The following is an 18,005-nucleotide window of genomic DNA, read 5'->3' as shown; positions in this document are numbered from 1 at the left end:
CTATGGTTCTACTCCAGATCTTTGTCCCACCTCACCTGATTTAATGAAAGGCAGTCTATAAACTAGTCTCAGCTCCTGCCTTTCCTGGTCTACATCACCAAACCACCTCACTATCATCAATGTTCCCTTTCTCTGTATATACATAACAGACATCTCCTCACAGAATAAAGTTCAGTATCCCAAGCACTTCATTCAATATGCTCCATTAACGGTCTAACCTAACTTTCTGTTCTTATCATCCTCTATGACCCCAACTTTATACCCCAAAACAGCTCGGCAGCATGTGCTTTATATCATCAGGCCCTTGGACACCATTTTTCTAGTTAGAGAGCTATACCTATCTATCAATATCTATCTATTCTCACAGAAAATTCTCCACAAGGCCTTCCCTGCCACACCATGTGAATGTTTTGCATATGAGGCTGTGGCATGTTCATCTGTGGATTGCTCACAGCATAGGGCCTTTCCCATAGCAGAACTGCCCAAATGCAGGCTGAATTTACTTCATAGGATCAGAGATTTGGGTAACTATAAGAAATTTTAGAAATCTTCTAGTATGATACCTTCTTTTAATATATTAGTAAGTTGAATTTCAGAAAACTGTGAAAATATTTACTTAGAATAACACAAAAGCAATAAAATCAAACATAGTATCTTTGGTTTTCTCAGCTGGTAATAATCCTTCGAATTTTTTGCAGAGATATAGCAGGATCTTACCTCTGCCTTTACAAATGCTCCAAAGAGAGTCTCAAGTAATTGTTTTCTATATGTAAATTCATACTTGGGATAATAGGAAGTGTATCATGAGTCATATTTATACAATTGTTTGGAGGATCAGAAACTCAAGATTAAAAGTGAAGGTGTTAGCTGTACCATTACTAGCTACATTTTTATTCTTCACTGTTTTGTCTTCAGCGTTGTTGATTATAATTTCTATTATATATGAATGCACAACGTGTGCCACAGCCTCCACTTGCCTTCCTTCCAAGCCAACTCTAAAACTTGTTCCATTTTGGTACATCTTAAAGACAGGCATGACATGAGGATATATCTATAAGTATATCCCTGTAGATATAGCTATATAGAGAGATAAATAGAGATATCCTACAGAGAAAGATAATTTAGATACATAAAGTAAAATGGAGGTTTTAATTAACTGGAAATATACAAATTAAAAAAACAGATTACTATTTTGGGAAAATATAGTCATGTCATCTGTGGTCATATTAGTCAAGGTGTCATTATGGTGGTTAGATGAAAAATAAAATGACCGTACTACATGTAGAAACTTAGATGAACAAGCTAAGAATTGGTTAACCTTGATTAATACTCTATATGAAAGTAATGTCATTCTATTTAAATAAAAAATTAGATTTTGTTAAAAAATAAAAATAAAACATAAAACTTGTCCTGCACCTATAGTGATGGTGGTATTACATTATTTGAAACCTCAAATCTTTCGATTTTGAGAAGAACGAAAGTTAGTAATTGCCTCTGTGCATTAGGGGGAGCTAGACTAGTTGCCCAACTAGGTGATGAATTTAATGATTTGATGGGTTTTGAAATTTTAATTTCAGTTAAATTCAACTTGAATTTTATGTGGCTTATTTTATTATCTTCTTATAAGAGAAACAGAATAATATTATTACAGCTTGGTTTTTACATTGACCGAAAAGACAAAAAGGAAAACATTTCAAATCCCACTTGACTTGTAAGACTAAAGCCTTATAAACTGAAATGACAAATGTATGATTTGTGGTATCCAATTACTCACAATTAAGATGTTTTTTGTCATAACAATCTGTTGTGAAATGTAACAGAAAAGTGGATAAATAACAACAACAACAAAAAGATGTGACTTTAAAAGCAAAATTCAGAACTTAGAGAAGCACTCTGAAGAAAAGCACTCTGAAGATTTAACAGATTTAACAGAGGATTAATTGAGGATTATTAAATGTCATCCTCAAACTCCAACTACAGGCAATTGGTGATATCTAATGAAAGGAGACTTGAAGGAGTAAAGGCAGTACATATTTCAAGAAGTCTTTACCAGGTGGGCCACATTGATCAATTCTTTCTCATCTTTTCCCAAATGTTACATCAGATAAACATAGGCACTTACTATATTCTTTTGTAAAATGTAATGGAAGACAGTACTTTAGGTGTAGAAGACACTAATATGAAGGTATGATACCAGAAGATTTCTAAAATTTCTTACAGTTAACCTTTAAGGAGAATCCCTCCCTCTAACGATTCGTCAAAAGCTTGGCTTTAGCTGATGTGACCCAGCCTTCCAGGCTCTAAAATAATATGATTCAACCAATGGCACCCAAAGAACTGTAAAGATTTAAAACACTTTTTCTCTCACAGTTTAATGGAATTAGGGGATTAGATATACTATCTAGGTCAGGAGACCTCAAACCATAAAGAGGAAATCAGAAACCTTTCATTCACTGCTAGTGCAGTCACTCTCTCTGGGTGTGGTACAGACTCCATCCAATACAGCCAAGTGAAATGAAGTCTTAAAGGTGACCCTTGGAGAAGCAATGACACCATAGCTCTAAAACTTTCTAGAATAATTAATTTTCTTCTACCCATTTAAAACAACTATTGACATCATCAATACAGTGCTTAAGTATTCTTGGAGTGACGGAGTAGAGTGAATATTATGGAGCTCCAGCTAAGAAAAGATGTGCATGAAAAATACCCCATTTTTCTATCAGGCACAAATACCAACTTGTGCCCACTGCTCCAAGCACTGCCCTTCCCATTCTTCTTCATCAGCCCCTGAACTATGTTCTTGCTACTCCTGAAGTGGGTCTAGCACAGAGGAAAAGTGTCTCCTGAAAAGGTGACTGGAGAGAAAGAACTCTTTAATTACCTTTCCTACTCCTAGTTCCAAGCCTTTCAAAGAACAAGTAGACACCCTATTCAGTTTTCACTTCTCAGTCTCTTCCCCACCCCGTTCATCACCCTACTTTGTTATTTAAATTAACTTTTTCTTCCTTCCTCTCTTTCCTAGAATGGTTTGACCTCTCTGTGTCTTTTCTCCAGCCTGACCTCCATCAGTTCTTTCCTCCTTGGTTCCAGCTTCTTAGACCTGCCTGAGGCTGCCCTTTGCCCCCTTTTCTCATCCTTTCTCTCTCTCTTGAGCCCCTTCATATCGTCCATTCCCGTCTCAGGCTCTCCAGATTCTCGGGCTGTTTGCTGGCGAGAAATCTTTGCTGCAGCGAGGACCGGAGTCCCCCGCGCGCAGCCCAGTGGCAGAAGAGGGCGAGGCTGAGAGAAAGGCTGAGCTGAAGGAGAGGGAGGCAGCCGGTCCTCCCCGAGAGCCTGCAAGAATGCGGCAGGGGGCCGGGGGCATGGAGAAGTACTAACTCCCCGAGGCCCTGTTCGGGGCTTGAGGACCTGGCCCGCGGGTGAATTTCCTGCCAAGTGCAGCCGCGAAGCAGAGGCGCCTGGAAAGCAGAGAGGGACGCTGGGGGTGCCCATCCCCAGAGTAGGACCCACTGCGAACGCGGGAAGAAGAGAGGCGGGAGTCGTGAAAAGGAAAAACCTGTCTCCAGATTGGCTCTGGAGCGTCGAAGAGACTGAGGCGCTCGGGTGAGCACCCAAGGGGTGAAGCCTGCCGAGTAGTGGGCGAGGGGCGTGCGGAGGGAGTGCTGCGCGCTCGCGGAGGGGGCGCGAGGCTCCGGGCTGGTGTAGGCTTTAGGTGGCTGCTGGCTGAAAGGAGCAGCGGAGCGCGTGCGGCGGCCGCGGCGTCAGTGTGTGTGTGTAGGTGAGAAAGCGAGGGCCGAGCGCGAGTGCGAGCTAGGCACAGAGAGAGCGCATGTCTCATCCCTGCGAGCAGCCAGTAGCCGCTCCACCACCATCTTTTGCATGTGTAACATTTGCAGCCGGACAGAAAACCTCTCCCAGGGCTATGGAGACTGCGGGAAAAATCTGGCGGCTCGGGATGGATTGCTAAAGGGAAATAGTCATAACCCTAAACCACCCAAACCTCTCTCCTTTTTTCTGTTTTTTTTTTTTTTTTTTGGTTGTTTTTAATTTTAGCGCCATAGTCCTCAATGCCTCTCTGAACAGCCTTTAGGAAGAGTGCGAGAGAAAGAGAGCGCGCGCCAGGGAGAGGAGAAAAGAAGATGAGGATTATTTGCAGACAGATAGTCTTGTTATTTTCTGGATTTTGGGGACTCGCCATGGGAGCCTTTCCGAGCAGCGTGCAAATAGGTAAGCTCTGCTACGGTGGGGTATGCGTGTGGGTGGCTGTAGCAGATATCCGAAAGTGAGTCAAATGAGTTACTGATAAGCAATTTAGGAGAACCTTCGGCGTCTCCTTTCCCCTCTGCTTCCCTCTTCCTTTCTCCCCTTTATAAAAAGACTGCCTCTTTGGTGCAGGTTCAGTTAGAACAGCACAGAGCTGCCCACCCATCCGACCTCAGTCTATACTCCTGCTTCCACCTTTGGCTCACGTTGCTTAAGTAGGATTGCAATAAGTTGGGGGAAAAAACCTCCGTGGGGTTTGGTAGCATTTTATCTGATATTTCTTTTCATTTCTTTCTCTAAAGCATGAAGGGATGTAGAGTTTGTTTAAACAAAACAAAACACCCCCCCCCCCGCTTCTTCCCGTGCTGTACGCAGCAGCATTCGCTATTACAGAAAGACACTGTTTGTGCAAAAAAGCATTTACACCCGCACCTCCTTGTCTTTGCTTGCTACCAGTTAACGGATTCCAAAGTTAGATCCCTTTCCCGGAACCTTTTCTTCTTTTGTTTTCCTCTTGAATCTTTTGCCCTTAATCCTCCCTCTCCACTCTATTTCCAGGGACCCTTTCCGTCCTTGGCTTTTCTTGCTATTCTCTCCTGTCTTTTAATGGGACGCAGCAATCGAATTTCTTCCAGCTAAGTCCAGCCTCAGACTGCATCATTTCTCGTAGACAGTGCACAAAACGGTGCTAATTAGGCTGAGTCCAAAAGCTGCATAAAAACAAAGTTCATGTCTCCTTTCTGATTTCCCTTTAACCTGCACGTCACCACATCCCTCCATTTCTGTATTTTAATGCAAATTATCTTTTCTTCCCATCTGCATGCATCTTAGAAATGCCTGGAGCTGGCTTCTGTAGCAGTGTGCTGAGAATCATGGGGAGGGCAAGAGAGAGAAAGGAAAGCACACTAAATGATCTGTCTCAGAGGTCACTGTGATCATGACAAATTGGGACAGGAAAAGGCTGAGCTGCCTTAAAGACTAAAATATTAAGCATACACCTTAGGGACAAAGGGCAGTCTCCCAAGATGTGGCAGGGATAGTTCCTTAATTGTATGTGTTGGTGAATGGCAGTGGATTTGACAGTTCTTGGGGTGGGTACAGTAACATTTACAAGAGGAGACACTGAATGTGCTTTTTCTGCTGTTTTTAATAGGTGGTCTCTTCATCCGAAACACAGATCAGGAATACACTGCTTTTCGATTAGCAATTTTTCTTCATAACACCAGCCCCAATGCGTCAGAAGCTCCTTTTAATTTGGTACCTCATGTGGACAACATTGAGACAGCCAACAGTTTCGCTGTAACAAATGCTTGTAAGTAAAACATAAGTTGTAGGTAAATGAGAAGAGAATTAAAATGGGGCAATAGAGTCCCCTTCCTCTGTATTATTATTATTACTATTATTATTATTATTATATTTTTTAGAAAGACATTCAAGATCTCCACAGTTTGCTGGTTACAGAGCAAATCAGTTAAAAGTAAGATTTAGTCTCAGGGATATTTAGCTGGTCTTTTTTTCTCTTCCTTCCTTCCTCCCTCTCTCCCTCTTTCCTTTCCACCTCCCTCACTCCCTTCTTCCTTCTTTTTTCTTGAAATTAATTGAAGTTACTTTCTCCTTTAACATTTCAGTATTATTTCTACAACCTGAATATCAAGTTAGTGAAAATTGTACTCAATCTAGTTTTTGATTTCTGTTCCTTGGTTTTTATTTGCTTTTCACTTGAGTAAGTGTATGTCTTGCTTTTAAAGAAGACACATGCTCTCTTACACTGGTAAAGGCAATGGAAGGTTTGCTAACAGTGAGAAAGAGGGGAGCGGTGGTGTGGAGGATATATATTTGAGTCGGTTGGCTGACGCTGCAGATGATCTGGTGATGTCACTTGAGACTGCCCTGCTCTTATATTCTGGGTTGTAAATGTCTCCTGCTATCAGGTAATGCATATATCCTGTGAATATAACTCCATGAATCCTTACCTTGGTGGCAAATCATGTTAGTGTCCAATCCACTGAATTTACAAACCAACCCAGCTGGATCTGTTATTTTATGAAATAAGATTGAGATTTGGTGATCTTACCTAACGCTATAATTAAACAGTTGTACAGAGCTCCCCTGCCAAAATACTGTATAACAATGTAAAAATATAATCAACTGTGTATTAATTTAAAAATCACTAAAATATGATCAGTCAATAGAACATTTAGATTGCATTTTAACTCTTGAGGGAAGCACGTTTCACATACCTCCTTATTTTTACATGCTAATTTACTACTGCTCAAATTTTACATGTTAAGATAATGGTTATAGATTATGTAAGACATATAGGAATAGTTTCTATATAAAATTTTGCACAGCAGTAATAAAATATTCAATCTGCATTGTATGGTATTTTTATTATATCAAGTTGAGTATATTTTAATTTTGAAAGTCCTCTTTCTGTGTACAAGAAAGTGTATACTGAACAAACTAGTGAAATTGAAAACAAAGAGTTTTTATGTTAGGAGGATATCTGTTTCATTAATTATTTTAATTCATATATATTTGCCATTAATTCATCTAACAAGTGGCATGATCACGTTTCCTTAATTTTTGGCATCTAATTACTTTACTTTAGAACTTGGTTTCATAAACAGGTTAAAGCATTTGACTTTTTTTTTTTAACTGCTACAATTGTATTAATTTGCAGGAATTCTCTAGTTCCTTTGGGTACTACTTAATTAAAAAAATCATTTGTTGTTTTTAGTAATAAAGTCAATATTCATTATAATGATAATTATATGGGAGTTATTTTTAAGCAGAAATGAACATAAATTAGAGCTAAGTTTGTGGATAGTCATTTTGAAAATGTCTTAAGTTATTAATTTTTGTTCCAAGTTTTGATGAGATGTTAACATTTCAAACAGTTCTAGGTATAAAATATTCTCCTTAGTATGTGAATATTATCTGTTGATTTAAATATTTTTCTTGTGTCTCTCTTGAGATTCTGTCAACAAAACCATTTCTAAGTTTAAAGATAATTCATGATTCAAATATATTTGAAGGTACTTTGCCTACAGTAAATTGCTATTTAAGTATTCATTTTTATTATTTAGCTAATGAAAGACTGTCTTAAAAGTGGAGCTATATTAGTTTTATTTTTTCTAACTAAGTGCTTAAGTATTTTAAAGTTTGTGTTATGGCTTCCAGCTATATAAACTATAAAGTGATAATTCTTTCTTCTTCCATATCATATGTTAATCTCATTCAGGAAAATTTTAATTAGTATTATATTATTTATGTAATAAAAATATTGTATAAAATAAAGTGTTACTGGTAAAGAACCTATAAACATAAGAAATTGCTAAGAAGCTGTACACAGAATAAAAAAGTAAAAAAAGGTATAAAATATAGTAATATGCTATTCTTTAACATGTTAGAATTGAGAAAATTGAAGCTAAGTAAACTAAGTCTGCTTATTTTGATTCCAAGTGTAACGCAATATTAGTGGTGTCATGTTTTTCATAATCACATATAATTGACTTTGTGTACATGCTTAAAATATTTTTTAAAAACATAAATTGTAAATAAGGAAAAAACATTTTCTAGTGAAGAAACGGAAAAATTTTTGACAAATGAGTATGCCAAATGTCCTTAAGGCAAATCTAAGCAGAATTTGGGAAAAATCAATGGTCAGAGAGTGTGGGTCAGGTGATTGGTGTTTGTTAAATGGACTGACCTAGAGCATGTAGACGCGTGATTTTCCAGTCTAATTAAAGGTGAAACGTAAGCAATAAGTATGAGGCAAACTCATATATCAAGCTGTATGCCTTTGGGTACAAAAGGATAAAAATAGTGTTCTGGAGAATTAACATGGAACTTATTCCTCACAGTGATACAGGCTAGATTTAAAAAATTTTCATGTTGGATTAAATATAAATATATTTTTTAAATATAAAAAAATATATGTGTCCGACTAGGCTTATTTTAAATACGATTTTCCTGCAGTGTGCCCTTGTAAAACTTCATAATCTAGTGTCTTTGTGAATAAGGGCCACTAAACAGGATATGTTTATTTTATGGAATGTATACTTAAAGACAAAAAAGGCAGATTAAAGAATAAAGAGTATTATTGGTCATCTATTGGACAGATGTAATTTAATGTTGGTTCTTCTGCCTCAAAATTAATTTAGCACTCTAAGAATACTTCAAACAATCTAAACATTCTGTGTATAGAGTTTACATACTGCATAAGTATAAACCCAATTAACTCAAATTTTTCCCTTTTGGTATAAATCCCAAGTTGCTGAGAGAGGGTGGGGATAATTTTGGCTTATAGTTCATTTTATTTTTTTACAATATTTGTGTAAGATTAAATTAAAATATTGTTCTCTTTTTAAACTATTCACATGGCTTGAAAAATCACACTTTGCTAAGTATAAAACTGAAATTATAAGAAATACAGATAATATAGAATTATGACATATTTCAATAACAAAGTGTAGGTGTAATAAATAGCCCAAGTAGTCAAATTTCAAAATGTAATTAAAGGTCTACATTTCTTTGTTGTAATCTATTCAAAGTATGGGGTATGGCAAAATAGATATTTAAAAAATAAATTCAATACGGACAATGTCCTTTAATAAAATATTATACAGTTGACCCAAAGTAGCTATCCTTGCAAACAAACATGCTAGTTAAATTGAATATGTTCTTTGCAAAACATTTGAGATGGCCTGAAAAAGCAGGCTATGTTCTTATATTTTTCTAATAGTTAATAAAGATATTTTGGTTTGGAGGATGATGTATCTTAAATTTGGCCAAAGAAGTAATAACCAAAATACTAAAGTAGTCTATCACAAAGCTTTCTAAAAGATAAAAAGATGAGACATTGCAATTATTAATTTAGTCCAGTTACATTAGCTATCCTGTAAAAGAATAAGTTCCTTTAATAAGGCAGGCCCTTACAATATAATCCACAGATGTTCAGTTTCCCAAATGATTCTTTTAATTTCATACGGGTAGTAGGAAAAACATAGTGAAATAGATCAAGTACTCATGTATTGTCCCTTAGGTGAAATAATAAGAGAATTTTGTGGAATATTTCCAACTTTTTAAACTTGGATAGGAAAGACCAACTGGTTAATATTTTTGTTTTATTTTTTTTAAATAATGTGTTTATCTTACTCTCCTTTTCTGTCTAAAATCTGTCTATTCAGTGGTTTACAACATGATGGATAAGAAAGTTGTAAGTCAAAAATAGAACGCATATTATACCCTAGTAATGATGAGAAAGTTGTTCTTTTTAAGTGAAATATTAGTTCTATTTGTGATGGGTTTAGTTATCAACTCTAAATACCCAGTTGTGTGCTACTTGTAAAGGTAGGTTGGTATGTAAAATATACTTGTTTAGTTAATCTAAATACATTGAAAATGTGACACTATATCCAGTAGGCTCTGCAGGCAGAGCTTATATAATAGGGACTTAATTCAAACTTGTTTAAGGGTACTAAATAATACAAACTTTTGGCTTTAATTCAACAATGTTTAAGTTTTGTACATTTTCCTTTTCTAGGACATGAAGTCCTAAAAAGACATTCTAAGAGTTTATATTGGACTGATATAATAATCTTAAAAATGCTAAAAATAAAATTCTGATGGTTTGATCTGCAAAGTTGTTAGGAGAAAGACGTTAAATACTATTTGACTTTTGATCATTTTTAGGAAAATGAGTGACTGTCATTAGGTTTCCTTATTCTGATTCTGAATTGATAGCAAGATTCTATGTTGATTTGAAATAATTCTTTAGTTTTATAATATTCTTTCCCTCTTTTTCTTAATTTTCCACATGAGATTGATGACAAAGATGGGTCACATTCCTATGGTTTGTCCCTTTCTTAAATGATGCACAGTTTGCATTGATATATTTCAAAATTGTCACAGTACTAAGCTTTCTTAAAGCCATTTGAAAAACTCTCTAAACTTTTTTTTTTTTTTCTTGTGGATTCTCCCAAGTGTTTTTTTATTTCTCAAAGAGGAAAAAAAAATTACTTTCTGACATTGAGAAATATGTATATATCTTATTTACAGAATTTTACTATAGTTCAGAAATTTAAAATGAAGAATAAATACCATACACCTTACATTTTACTACAACACATAGTTTTTAAACTGCTTCTATGTACATGATTTTATTTGACCTCAAGCTAGTCTTTGAGTGAGACTGAGAAGATGGTCATTATTTTTTAGCTAAGCCAGCTTTGGCTCAAAGAAGTTACTTGACTTGCCAAAGACCATGTAGCTAATAAGCTGCAGAGCCTGGGTTTGAACTCAGGTCTTCTAATTACTATCCCAGTACTTTAACCAGGAGACCATAGGATGTGAAAACTACATCTGTATTGAGATTACTTGAATCAAGAAAGAAAAGAATTGTCATTTATTTTGTTCTAATTTAATTGTAACATTTTGAAGAAAATAGGGCAAGACATTTCTGGCAACTTATTCATTAATCAGATGGCAGTGAGTGATATAGCAAAGACTGAAGCCATATTATGTAGTGAATTTGTCCATTCATTCACTAGATTAGATAATAAACATATCCATTTATTCATGAAACATATTTATCAAGGGTAACTGTATTTAAGACACTATACTAGAAATGAGCATACAGAAACTTATAAGAGTAGTTGTTGCCCTCAAGAAGCTAATAGTCTAGGGGGAAAGATGTACAAGCCAGTTATCACAGTACAGTAAGACAAAGTATTATGACAGAGAAACAGAGTGCTATGACAGACATTAACACAGGAAGGAACATCAAACTTGGCATGGTATCCTAGGGGAGATGTTATCTGATCTGGGTGTTAAGACTCTAGTTGAGTTATTTGAAAAATAGAGAGGAAGGAAGGCACGCCTGGCCAAAGAAGCAGAATATGACAAGGCACCAAGGTGTGGCAGGGCCAGGTGTGATTAAGCCACTGGATATGGTTTAGTCTGGCTGTAATACTGATTGTGCTGGGAAGGAGAGGTGTGCTAAGGGGCAGGGCTTTGTAGATCCACACAGGATCTTGTAGCTTTGTAAGGAGACTCTTCTGAATAAAAAGGGGGACCCATAAATGATTTAAAAACAACAGTGACATGATGAGATTTATGTTTTACAAAGAACAGGATGATTTCAAGAAGGAAAATGTATTAGAAAGGGGCAAAATGGGAAGAAAAAAACCAGTTAGTTGAGTCTTGAAGTAATGCAATTTAGGATGATTAAGTGCTTGAATAAAAGTAGAAACACTAAGGAGAGAGAAAAGTACATAGATCTAAGAATACAGAACTGTTGACAGAACTTAGTGATAGATTGGATGTCTGTGTGGGAGAATGGAAAGGAAGTATGGTAAGAATTATAGATGATTTTTTCAATTTTTGGTCTGGAAAAATGATTAGATAGCAATACCATCAACTAGGAAGGGACACAAAGGAGCAGATTTGAATGGAGAAGATGAGTATAGTGTAGATGTACTGATTTTGAGGAGTTTAAGAGACATCCAAATGCAGTAGAGAGTTGGCCATGTGTATCTGGAGCTCTTGGGCTCAGTTTGAAACTAAAGAGAGACATTTGATAATGGCTGAAACCACGGATGTGGGCAAAATCATCCAGAGAGAGCAAAAGCAGTGAACAGAATGTTGAGGACAAAAATCCAGGAAATAGAGTACTTGAGGGACAGGGAGAGAAAAAGAGACTGAAGGAAATGGGTCAGTGAGTTCAGAGGAAAATGAGGCAAGAGTAATTTCACGGGAGCCAAGAAATGGGAAGAATTTCAAGTAAATAGTGATCAACCTTGTCACTGGCTGCAGAATTTTAATAATGAGTTGCATGGATAATTGATCTTTAACAAGTCTTTCCTTCTCTTTTCTTTAGTGTTCTTTTGTATTTTGACCAGAAAAAAAGCAACCTTTATTAATCCCACATAGATTCTATTAATACATACTCTTTCGTGTATGTTAGCCTAGAATAGTCTTATCTTTTATTTAGAGGTAGGGAGAGTCTTTTCTGGACTTTTGAGCCAGATAGGCTTGAATTTACAGCCTGATAGCGGGTAAGTTACTTAACACTTTTGAGCCACAGTTTCTTCATTCATTAACATACAAAACACATGAATTTTATGAATATTAGAAAAACATTTGGAAAATATTTAGCCTATAACTATAACTCAATTAAATTTAGTTGTATTACATTCTCTGTCATATAGAACATTTATTTCTGAACCAATGCTAAAACTTCGAGTTTATTTATATTTTCTGTTTATATTTTGAAAAAGCAATTTATGTTTTGAATAAATATATTTTGTTGATATTTCATAGGAATTTTTTTGACCTCTAACTGAATTGTTAATTTTAATTTATATACACAAATCTAAATGCATATTTGTCAAAATTATTTTTAAGTCCTATGAGAGGGTAACTTTGTCTGGGATCTATGGACCATTTGGAGAGAGAATTGGTTCATGGATGGATTAAAGAGATTGATGAATTCTCATAATTGCATGCAAAATTGTGTGTTCTTGAGCAGTGTGTGTGTGTGTGTGTGTGTGTGTGTTTACAGAGAGACAGTCTAAACTTTTGAACAGCTTCTCAATGAATTCCAGTTACAAAAAAAAAAAAAAACCCACAGCCCTAAAGGAGCTACACATATATTAGATAAACACACATCACTTCATTCTCTACCTTCTTCATTGCAAAAAAAAAAAAAAAAAAATGAAGAAAGCCAATTGGATTTTATCTTTGAAACTAACCAGGAATTTTCCCATAAACTCCATCTCCAGTAGCTTCTTCCTTGTCATAGAAAATAATCAGTGTGTCCTAGCTGGAAAAATGCTTGGCTTGGTCCTCTGCCTCTTAAACTGTCATCATATTATTTTTATTCCTTCTCTTACTATCAAAAGTTCTACATATTCCACATCAGCTCCTTCTATTTTTATCACGTTTTACCTTCTCCCTTAACCATCACCACTCCTGCAACAGCATTCTTGAAGGTCATCAGAGACTTACAGATTAGTAAATCCCATTGTTCCTTAGTCATTGTCTTTTTTTTTTTAACAGGTTTATTTTTTATTTTATTTTATTTTTTTCACACACACACACTGTATTTTATTTTTACAAGAGATAAATAGACTGACACCAAGCATTGTACATGGATGACCACAACAAAAGCAACAATGATTGCAAGTCATTGTCTTTTAATATTGTAGTTTGCAGGATTTGACATAGCTGATAACTCCGTTCTTTGAAACTCATTTCTCTTTGATAATATTAATAGCTACTGATTATGTGCCAAGTCTCTGTGTTAGTTACCTCAATTCTTACACAACTCTAGAAGCAGGCATCATTATTATTTTCATTATTTATGTGGAGAAACTGAAGATCTTTAGTTAAGAAAATTTGCCTAATGACAAGTATCCAGGGCATCAGATCCTGAAGTCAGTTTTGCCTGCCATTCACACTATAGTATCTTGGTTAGTACAGTATTCACAAGATAGCCATCACTCTGTGACAGTAGCTAGATAACTCCTAATTTAAATAGAAAGATGTTTTCTTCAAAGTTAGTTCTTTAACAATTTTCATTTACTCCAGTGAATATGTCCATTTTACATTGGGCATTGAGTTTTCTATGTGATTTGTAATGCAGCACAGAAATTTGAGTATTCTAAATGATAATGCTCTCATTACTTTATATTTCCAAATTCATGTTATAAATACCACCAGGTGTAAAAATGAATAAGTGAGTCTTTATATATTACACAAACAGTATTGGATACTTCATTAGTTGGCCAACCTACATAAGTTTTATAGGAATGTTATTTGATTTCAGAATAACTACAGCTATTCGAAATGAAACATATTTTCCCCAGTGCTTTAAAGATTTGCTTAGCTGTCAGGGATTTCATTTCAGGTTTTCCTTTACATGTTTTTGGATTCCAATAAACATAGTGAAGGATTGTCTTAAAGATCATCACCCTAAGTCAAATTTTCTGCAGTCTTCATAGCATCATCACTTGTCTCCAACTTAATAAAACTACTAGTGTCATAAATAAAAAGTTCAACGTTATCTCAGAAATAAAGGGTAAAAAATTGAGATGTAGTATTTTCTTTGAATAAGCCATTGTATTTCTCCAGTTACAGCAAAAATTACACCATAAGCTGTAATCGTTGTTTGCTTACTTTTGTTGCTTATCTGCTTTTTCTAAAATAGGCAGTTTCTCACCAATAACTTTAAATATATTATACCCTGTGTTCTTTCCATTTTTCGTATTTTTATCTTTTTAAACTGACACAAAAATTTCAAATAATTTAGAAGCCTTAAAAAGCAAAATATTTTTGCAGTCTCACCACATAGAGATAATCACAGTAAATAGGGTTTATAGATCTTTCCAGACTTCTTTTCTTATCTGTATAGACCTAGGTAGAGAGATAAAGAGTATTATAAACATAAGGTAGTAATATATATCTATTGAATAAATAAAACTTTTTAATAAAAATGATATTAATCTATACCTATATTTTATTATTTTATTTCATTTATCATAAAAAGTTTTCTGTCAGTTATATAGTATACTTATATAGAGCTATCTTATTTTCTTTTACTGCTACATAATGTCATTGTGCAAAGTTACTATGATAAATGTACACTCTGGATCATCATTTAGGTTGTTTCCACATTTATTATATTACAAACAGAATAGGAGTAAAACTATTTGAGTACCTGTGTGAATATTCCTGTAGGATTAATTCCTGGAAATGAAATTACTATATCAAATAATGTGGATTTTTGCTTTTAGTACATATTGTCAATGTCTTCTCCTCAAAAACAAAGTATTATTTAAATTTACAACCACCTAAATGTGAGAATAATTGTTTTTCTATGACCTGCTAACACTAGTCATTATCAGTCTCTTGAATCTTCACTTGTCCTGATGGGTAAAAATGACATCTAACTGCTACTTTAATTTGCATGTTTTTGATTAATAGTGTGGCTGAGAATATTTTCCTATATTTATAAGACCATGTATATCTTTCTGTGTGAACTGTTGTTCTTTTACTTTGCCAGTGTTTTCTTTTTTATTTGAGGGAGTGTTTTACATGCTAAGAAATGAACCCTTTGTCATGTATGTTGCAAATTTTTTTTCTACTGTGTCTTTGGCTTCCACCTTCATTTATGATGCCTTTTACTGTACAGACATTTTAAATTTTTATGTAGTCAAATCTGAGAGTCATTTTCTTTACGGGTTCTGGGTTTCATGCTATGCTTATAAAGGTATTCCTGTCCTTAAAACTATATAATATTATTCCACATTTTTCTAGTATACTTTATGGTTTTAAATTTTATATTTATAATGCTAACTCTTTTGGAATTTATTTTCTTATGTGTGTTAGGAATTGATCTTTATTTTTTTTTCTGCTCTATTTATTTGAATAAGCTATTCTTTTACAACTTCTTTGAAATGATATATTTGTGCAGATCTCCTGTGATCATGACTGAATTTGAGCTTGAGCAGAAGTTCTGCATATTACCTCTTCTCAAGTTCTCCTATTTGCTTTTCTTCATCTACCTTTCCTGACAGTCCCTAGTGGTCATAGTGCTAGTTTTGATATTTTTATCATCTGCTTTCTTGCTCTATCTATTACTTTCCTAGGTTTTTTCCTGTTGTCATTTAACATTCGACCAGGTCCTCTTGCTTCTATCTCTAAAGTACATTACAAGTGTTTCCACCTTTCTCCATTTCTATCCCACAGTTCTAGTCCAAGTCAATGGTACTTTTCTAATAATTCCATAGTTAATCTGCTTCTACCTTACCTCTCCCCATCCACTTTACATACAGGAGCCAGTGATTCCCTTCAGAATTGAAAGAAGAGACATTTTTCATTGTTTAAAACCCTCCAATGGCTTTTCAGTCTCTTGGAGTAAAATTGCAACTATTTAACAGGCTCTGATTATAAGCATGATTTGACTCCTGCCCATCTTTTTGCCTTGTTCTCCATGCTGGAGTTTGCTCATTCTTCTTTTTGTTTCCTGAACATCCTTTAACCTTTCATTCTTTTTTCTATACCTTTGTACTTTCCATTACCTTTTTTTAGAGAAGGGCTGTTCCTCCAATCCAGTTTTTGCCTGACTAGCTTTTTCTGAATCTTCAGGACTCAGGTCAAAGTCATCATCTAAGAGAAACCTTCCTAGCCAACCTCTCTAGAGTAAGCTTTCCCACTCCCAAACTCCAATTACTTTATATTGCATTATCAACCATACGATAATCTTTGTGTTTATTACAATCTGTAATTATTATTTTCATTTGTTTACATATTTATCATCTATAATTCCTCACTAGAAAATAAACTCCCAGAACCAAGGGCTTTATCTGCCTTGTTAAACAATATATCCTCATAGCCTCGTACAATACCTGGTACAAAGCAAGGATCAGTAAATATCTTTGAATATATGAATGAACAATATGTGATGAGTTTTCTCTCCACTCATCTTTGGGGCATCCTTAAGACAGCTAAGACTTTTCATGTGTTATCTTAGAAAAAAATGAGCAGAGGATATAAGGACAATGAGGTAGTGGATCCAAAATAAATGTTATGTGTCTTCCTTATCTTAAGCATGTTTTTTTCTCATTTGTTTTCATTAGAGTCAATTGATGGGATGGGTTAAAAAAGGAGGAAAGTAAGTCCTATAAAGAACAAAGTGGGACTGTTAATGCAAATTGACGTACATTGTGCTGGCCAGAGAGCACTTTGATAAATTTAAATCTGGTAGAAGAGAACTTCTAGGTACTTATAACATGTGGTGTCTGCTGACAAAAGAACTAGAAAATGCTGATACAATCCGCTTTCAGAGTAGGAGAAAGCCCATGTGGGAAGCCCAGGTGTACTAGTAAGCATACCAGCTGTACTAGTAAATTTACTCAGGAGAACCATCTGTTCAGACATTGACTGCTTCCTTAGCACTTCTTAAAGTTCATGAAACTAGAAGACTTGTGAAAGAAGGCATCTGGAGTCAAACATACGTTGAAAACCTGTCAATTCTTGATTATCCACATTGCATTTTCTATAGTAAATTTCACAATTTGCTAGTTTCTATAGCCCTTATTCCTCCCTCTTTTGAAATTAGTTTACCGTTGTGTAAATTACTTAAACTATGTATATAATCTTACCTTGGCAATTTTGAAAGACATTTCACTACTTCTCTGCCTCAAAGATTTAGAATCAAGATAAATATTTTTTTTCTGAAAAACATATGCATGCTTTCTTTTTTCTTAATGGAACACTTGTAAGTCCAAATGTTTCCCTTTTTCCTCTGATAACCAAGGAGCTCAATTTCACATTTACTGATTGGTAACAACATTGATCCCATTAAAAATTAGCTTTGTTTTTATATTTGGATTTTTCTTAAATAATATATATCAATAATATATGAGTATTATATACGATATAAACATTATGTTTATAAATATACCTTAAAAGACTATGCACATCATTTTAAGAAGGAAACACAAAGGTACAGCAGCTATAAATTAAAAGTATAAATGATACCCCTTTTAACAAAGATGTTGATCAGCTTTTGCTTGAATAGTTAACTTTCCTGTAAAGTACTTTCTGTATATTGTATATACCTTGGAAGATGATAGATAGATAGATATAGATAGATAGATAGATAGATAGAAAGATAGATAATCTGTCAAATCCATTAGACTGTGAGTTCCTTGAGGACAAGGATGATACCTTAT

General features: G+C 34.8%; 1 protein-coding gene across 3 annotated transcripts in view; it reads left to right on the top strand.

Annotated features, from left to right (window-relative positions):
- Positions 1 to 4,139: 4,139 nt before the first annotated feature.
- The window catches only part of GRIA4 (glutamate ionotropic receptor AMPA type subunit 4), a 526,394-nt gene continuing 512,528 nt past the window's right edge, over positions 4,140 to 18,005 (top strand). For all 3 annotated transcript variants that reach the window (XM_068554257.1, XM_068554258.1, XM_068554259.1), the window contains exons 1-2: positions 4,140 to 4,227; positions 5,417 to 5,575. In XM_068554257.1, coding sequence (XP_068410358.1) covers positions 4,140 to 4,227; positions 5,417 to 5,575 — 247 coding nt within the window. The remainder of the gene's footprint in view (positions 4,228 to 5,416; positions 5,576 to 18,005) is intronic.

This window comes from Eschrichtius robustus, chromosome 11, assembly GCF_028021215.1.
Source record: "Eschrichtius robustus isolate mEscRob2 chromosome 11, mEscRob2.pri, whole genome shotgun sequence".
NCBI classification, from domain to species: Eukaryota; Metazoa; Chordata; class Mammalia; order Artiodactyla; family Eschrichtiidae; genus Eschrichtius; species Eschrichtius robustus.
This window is presented reverse-complemented; position numbering and strand designations above follow the sequence as displayed.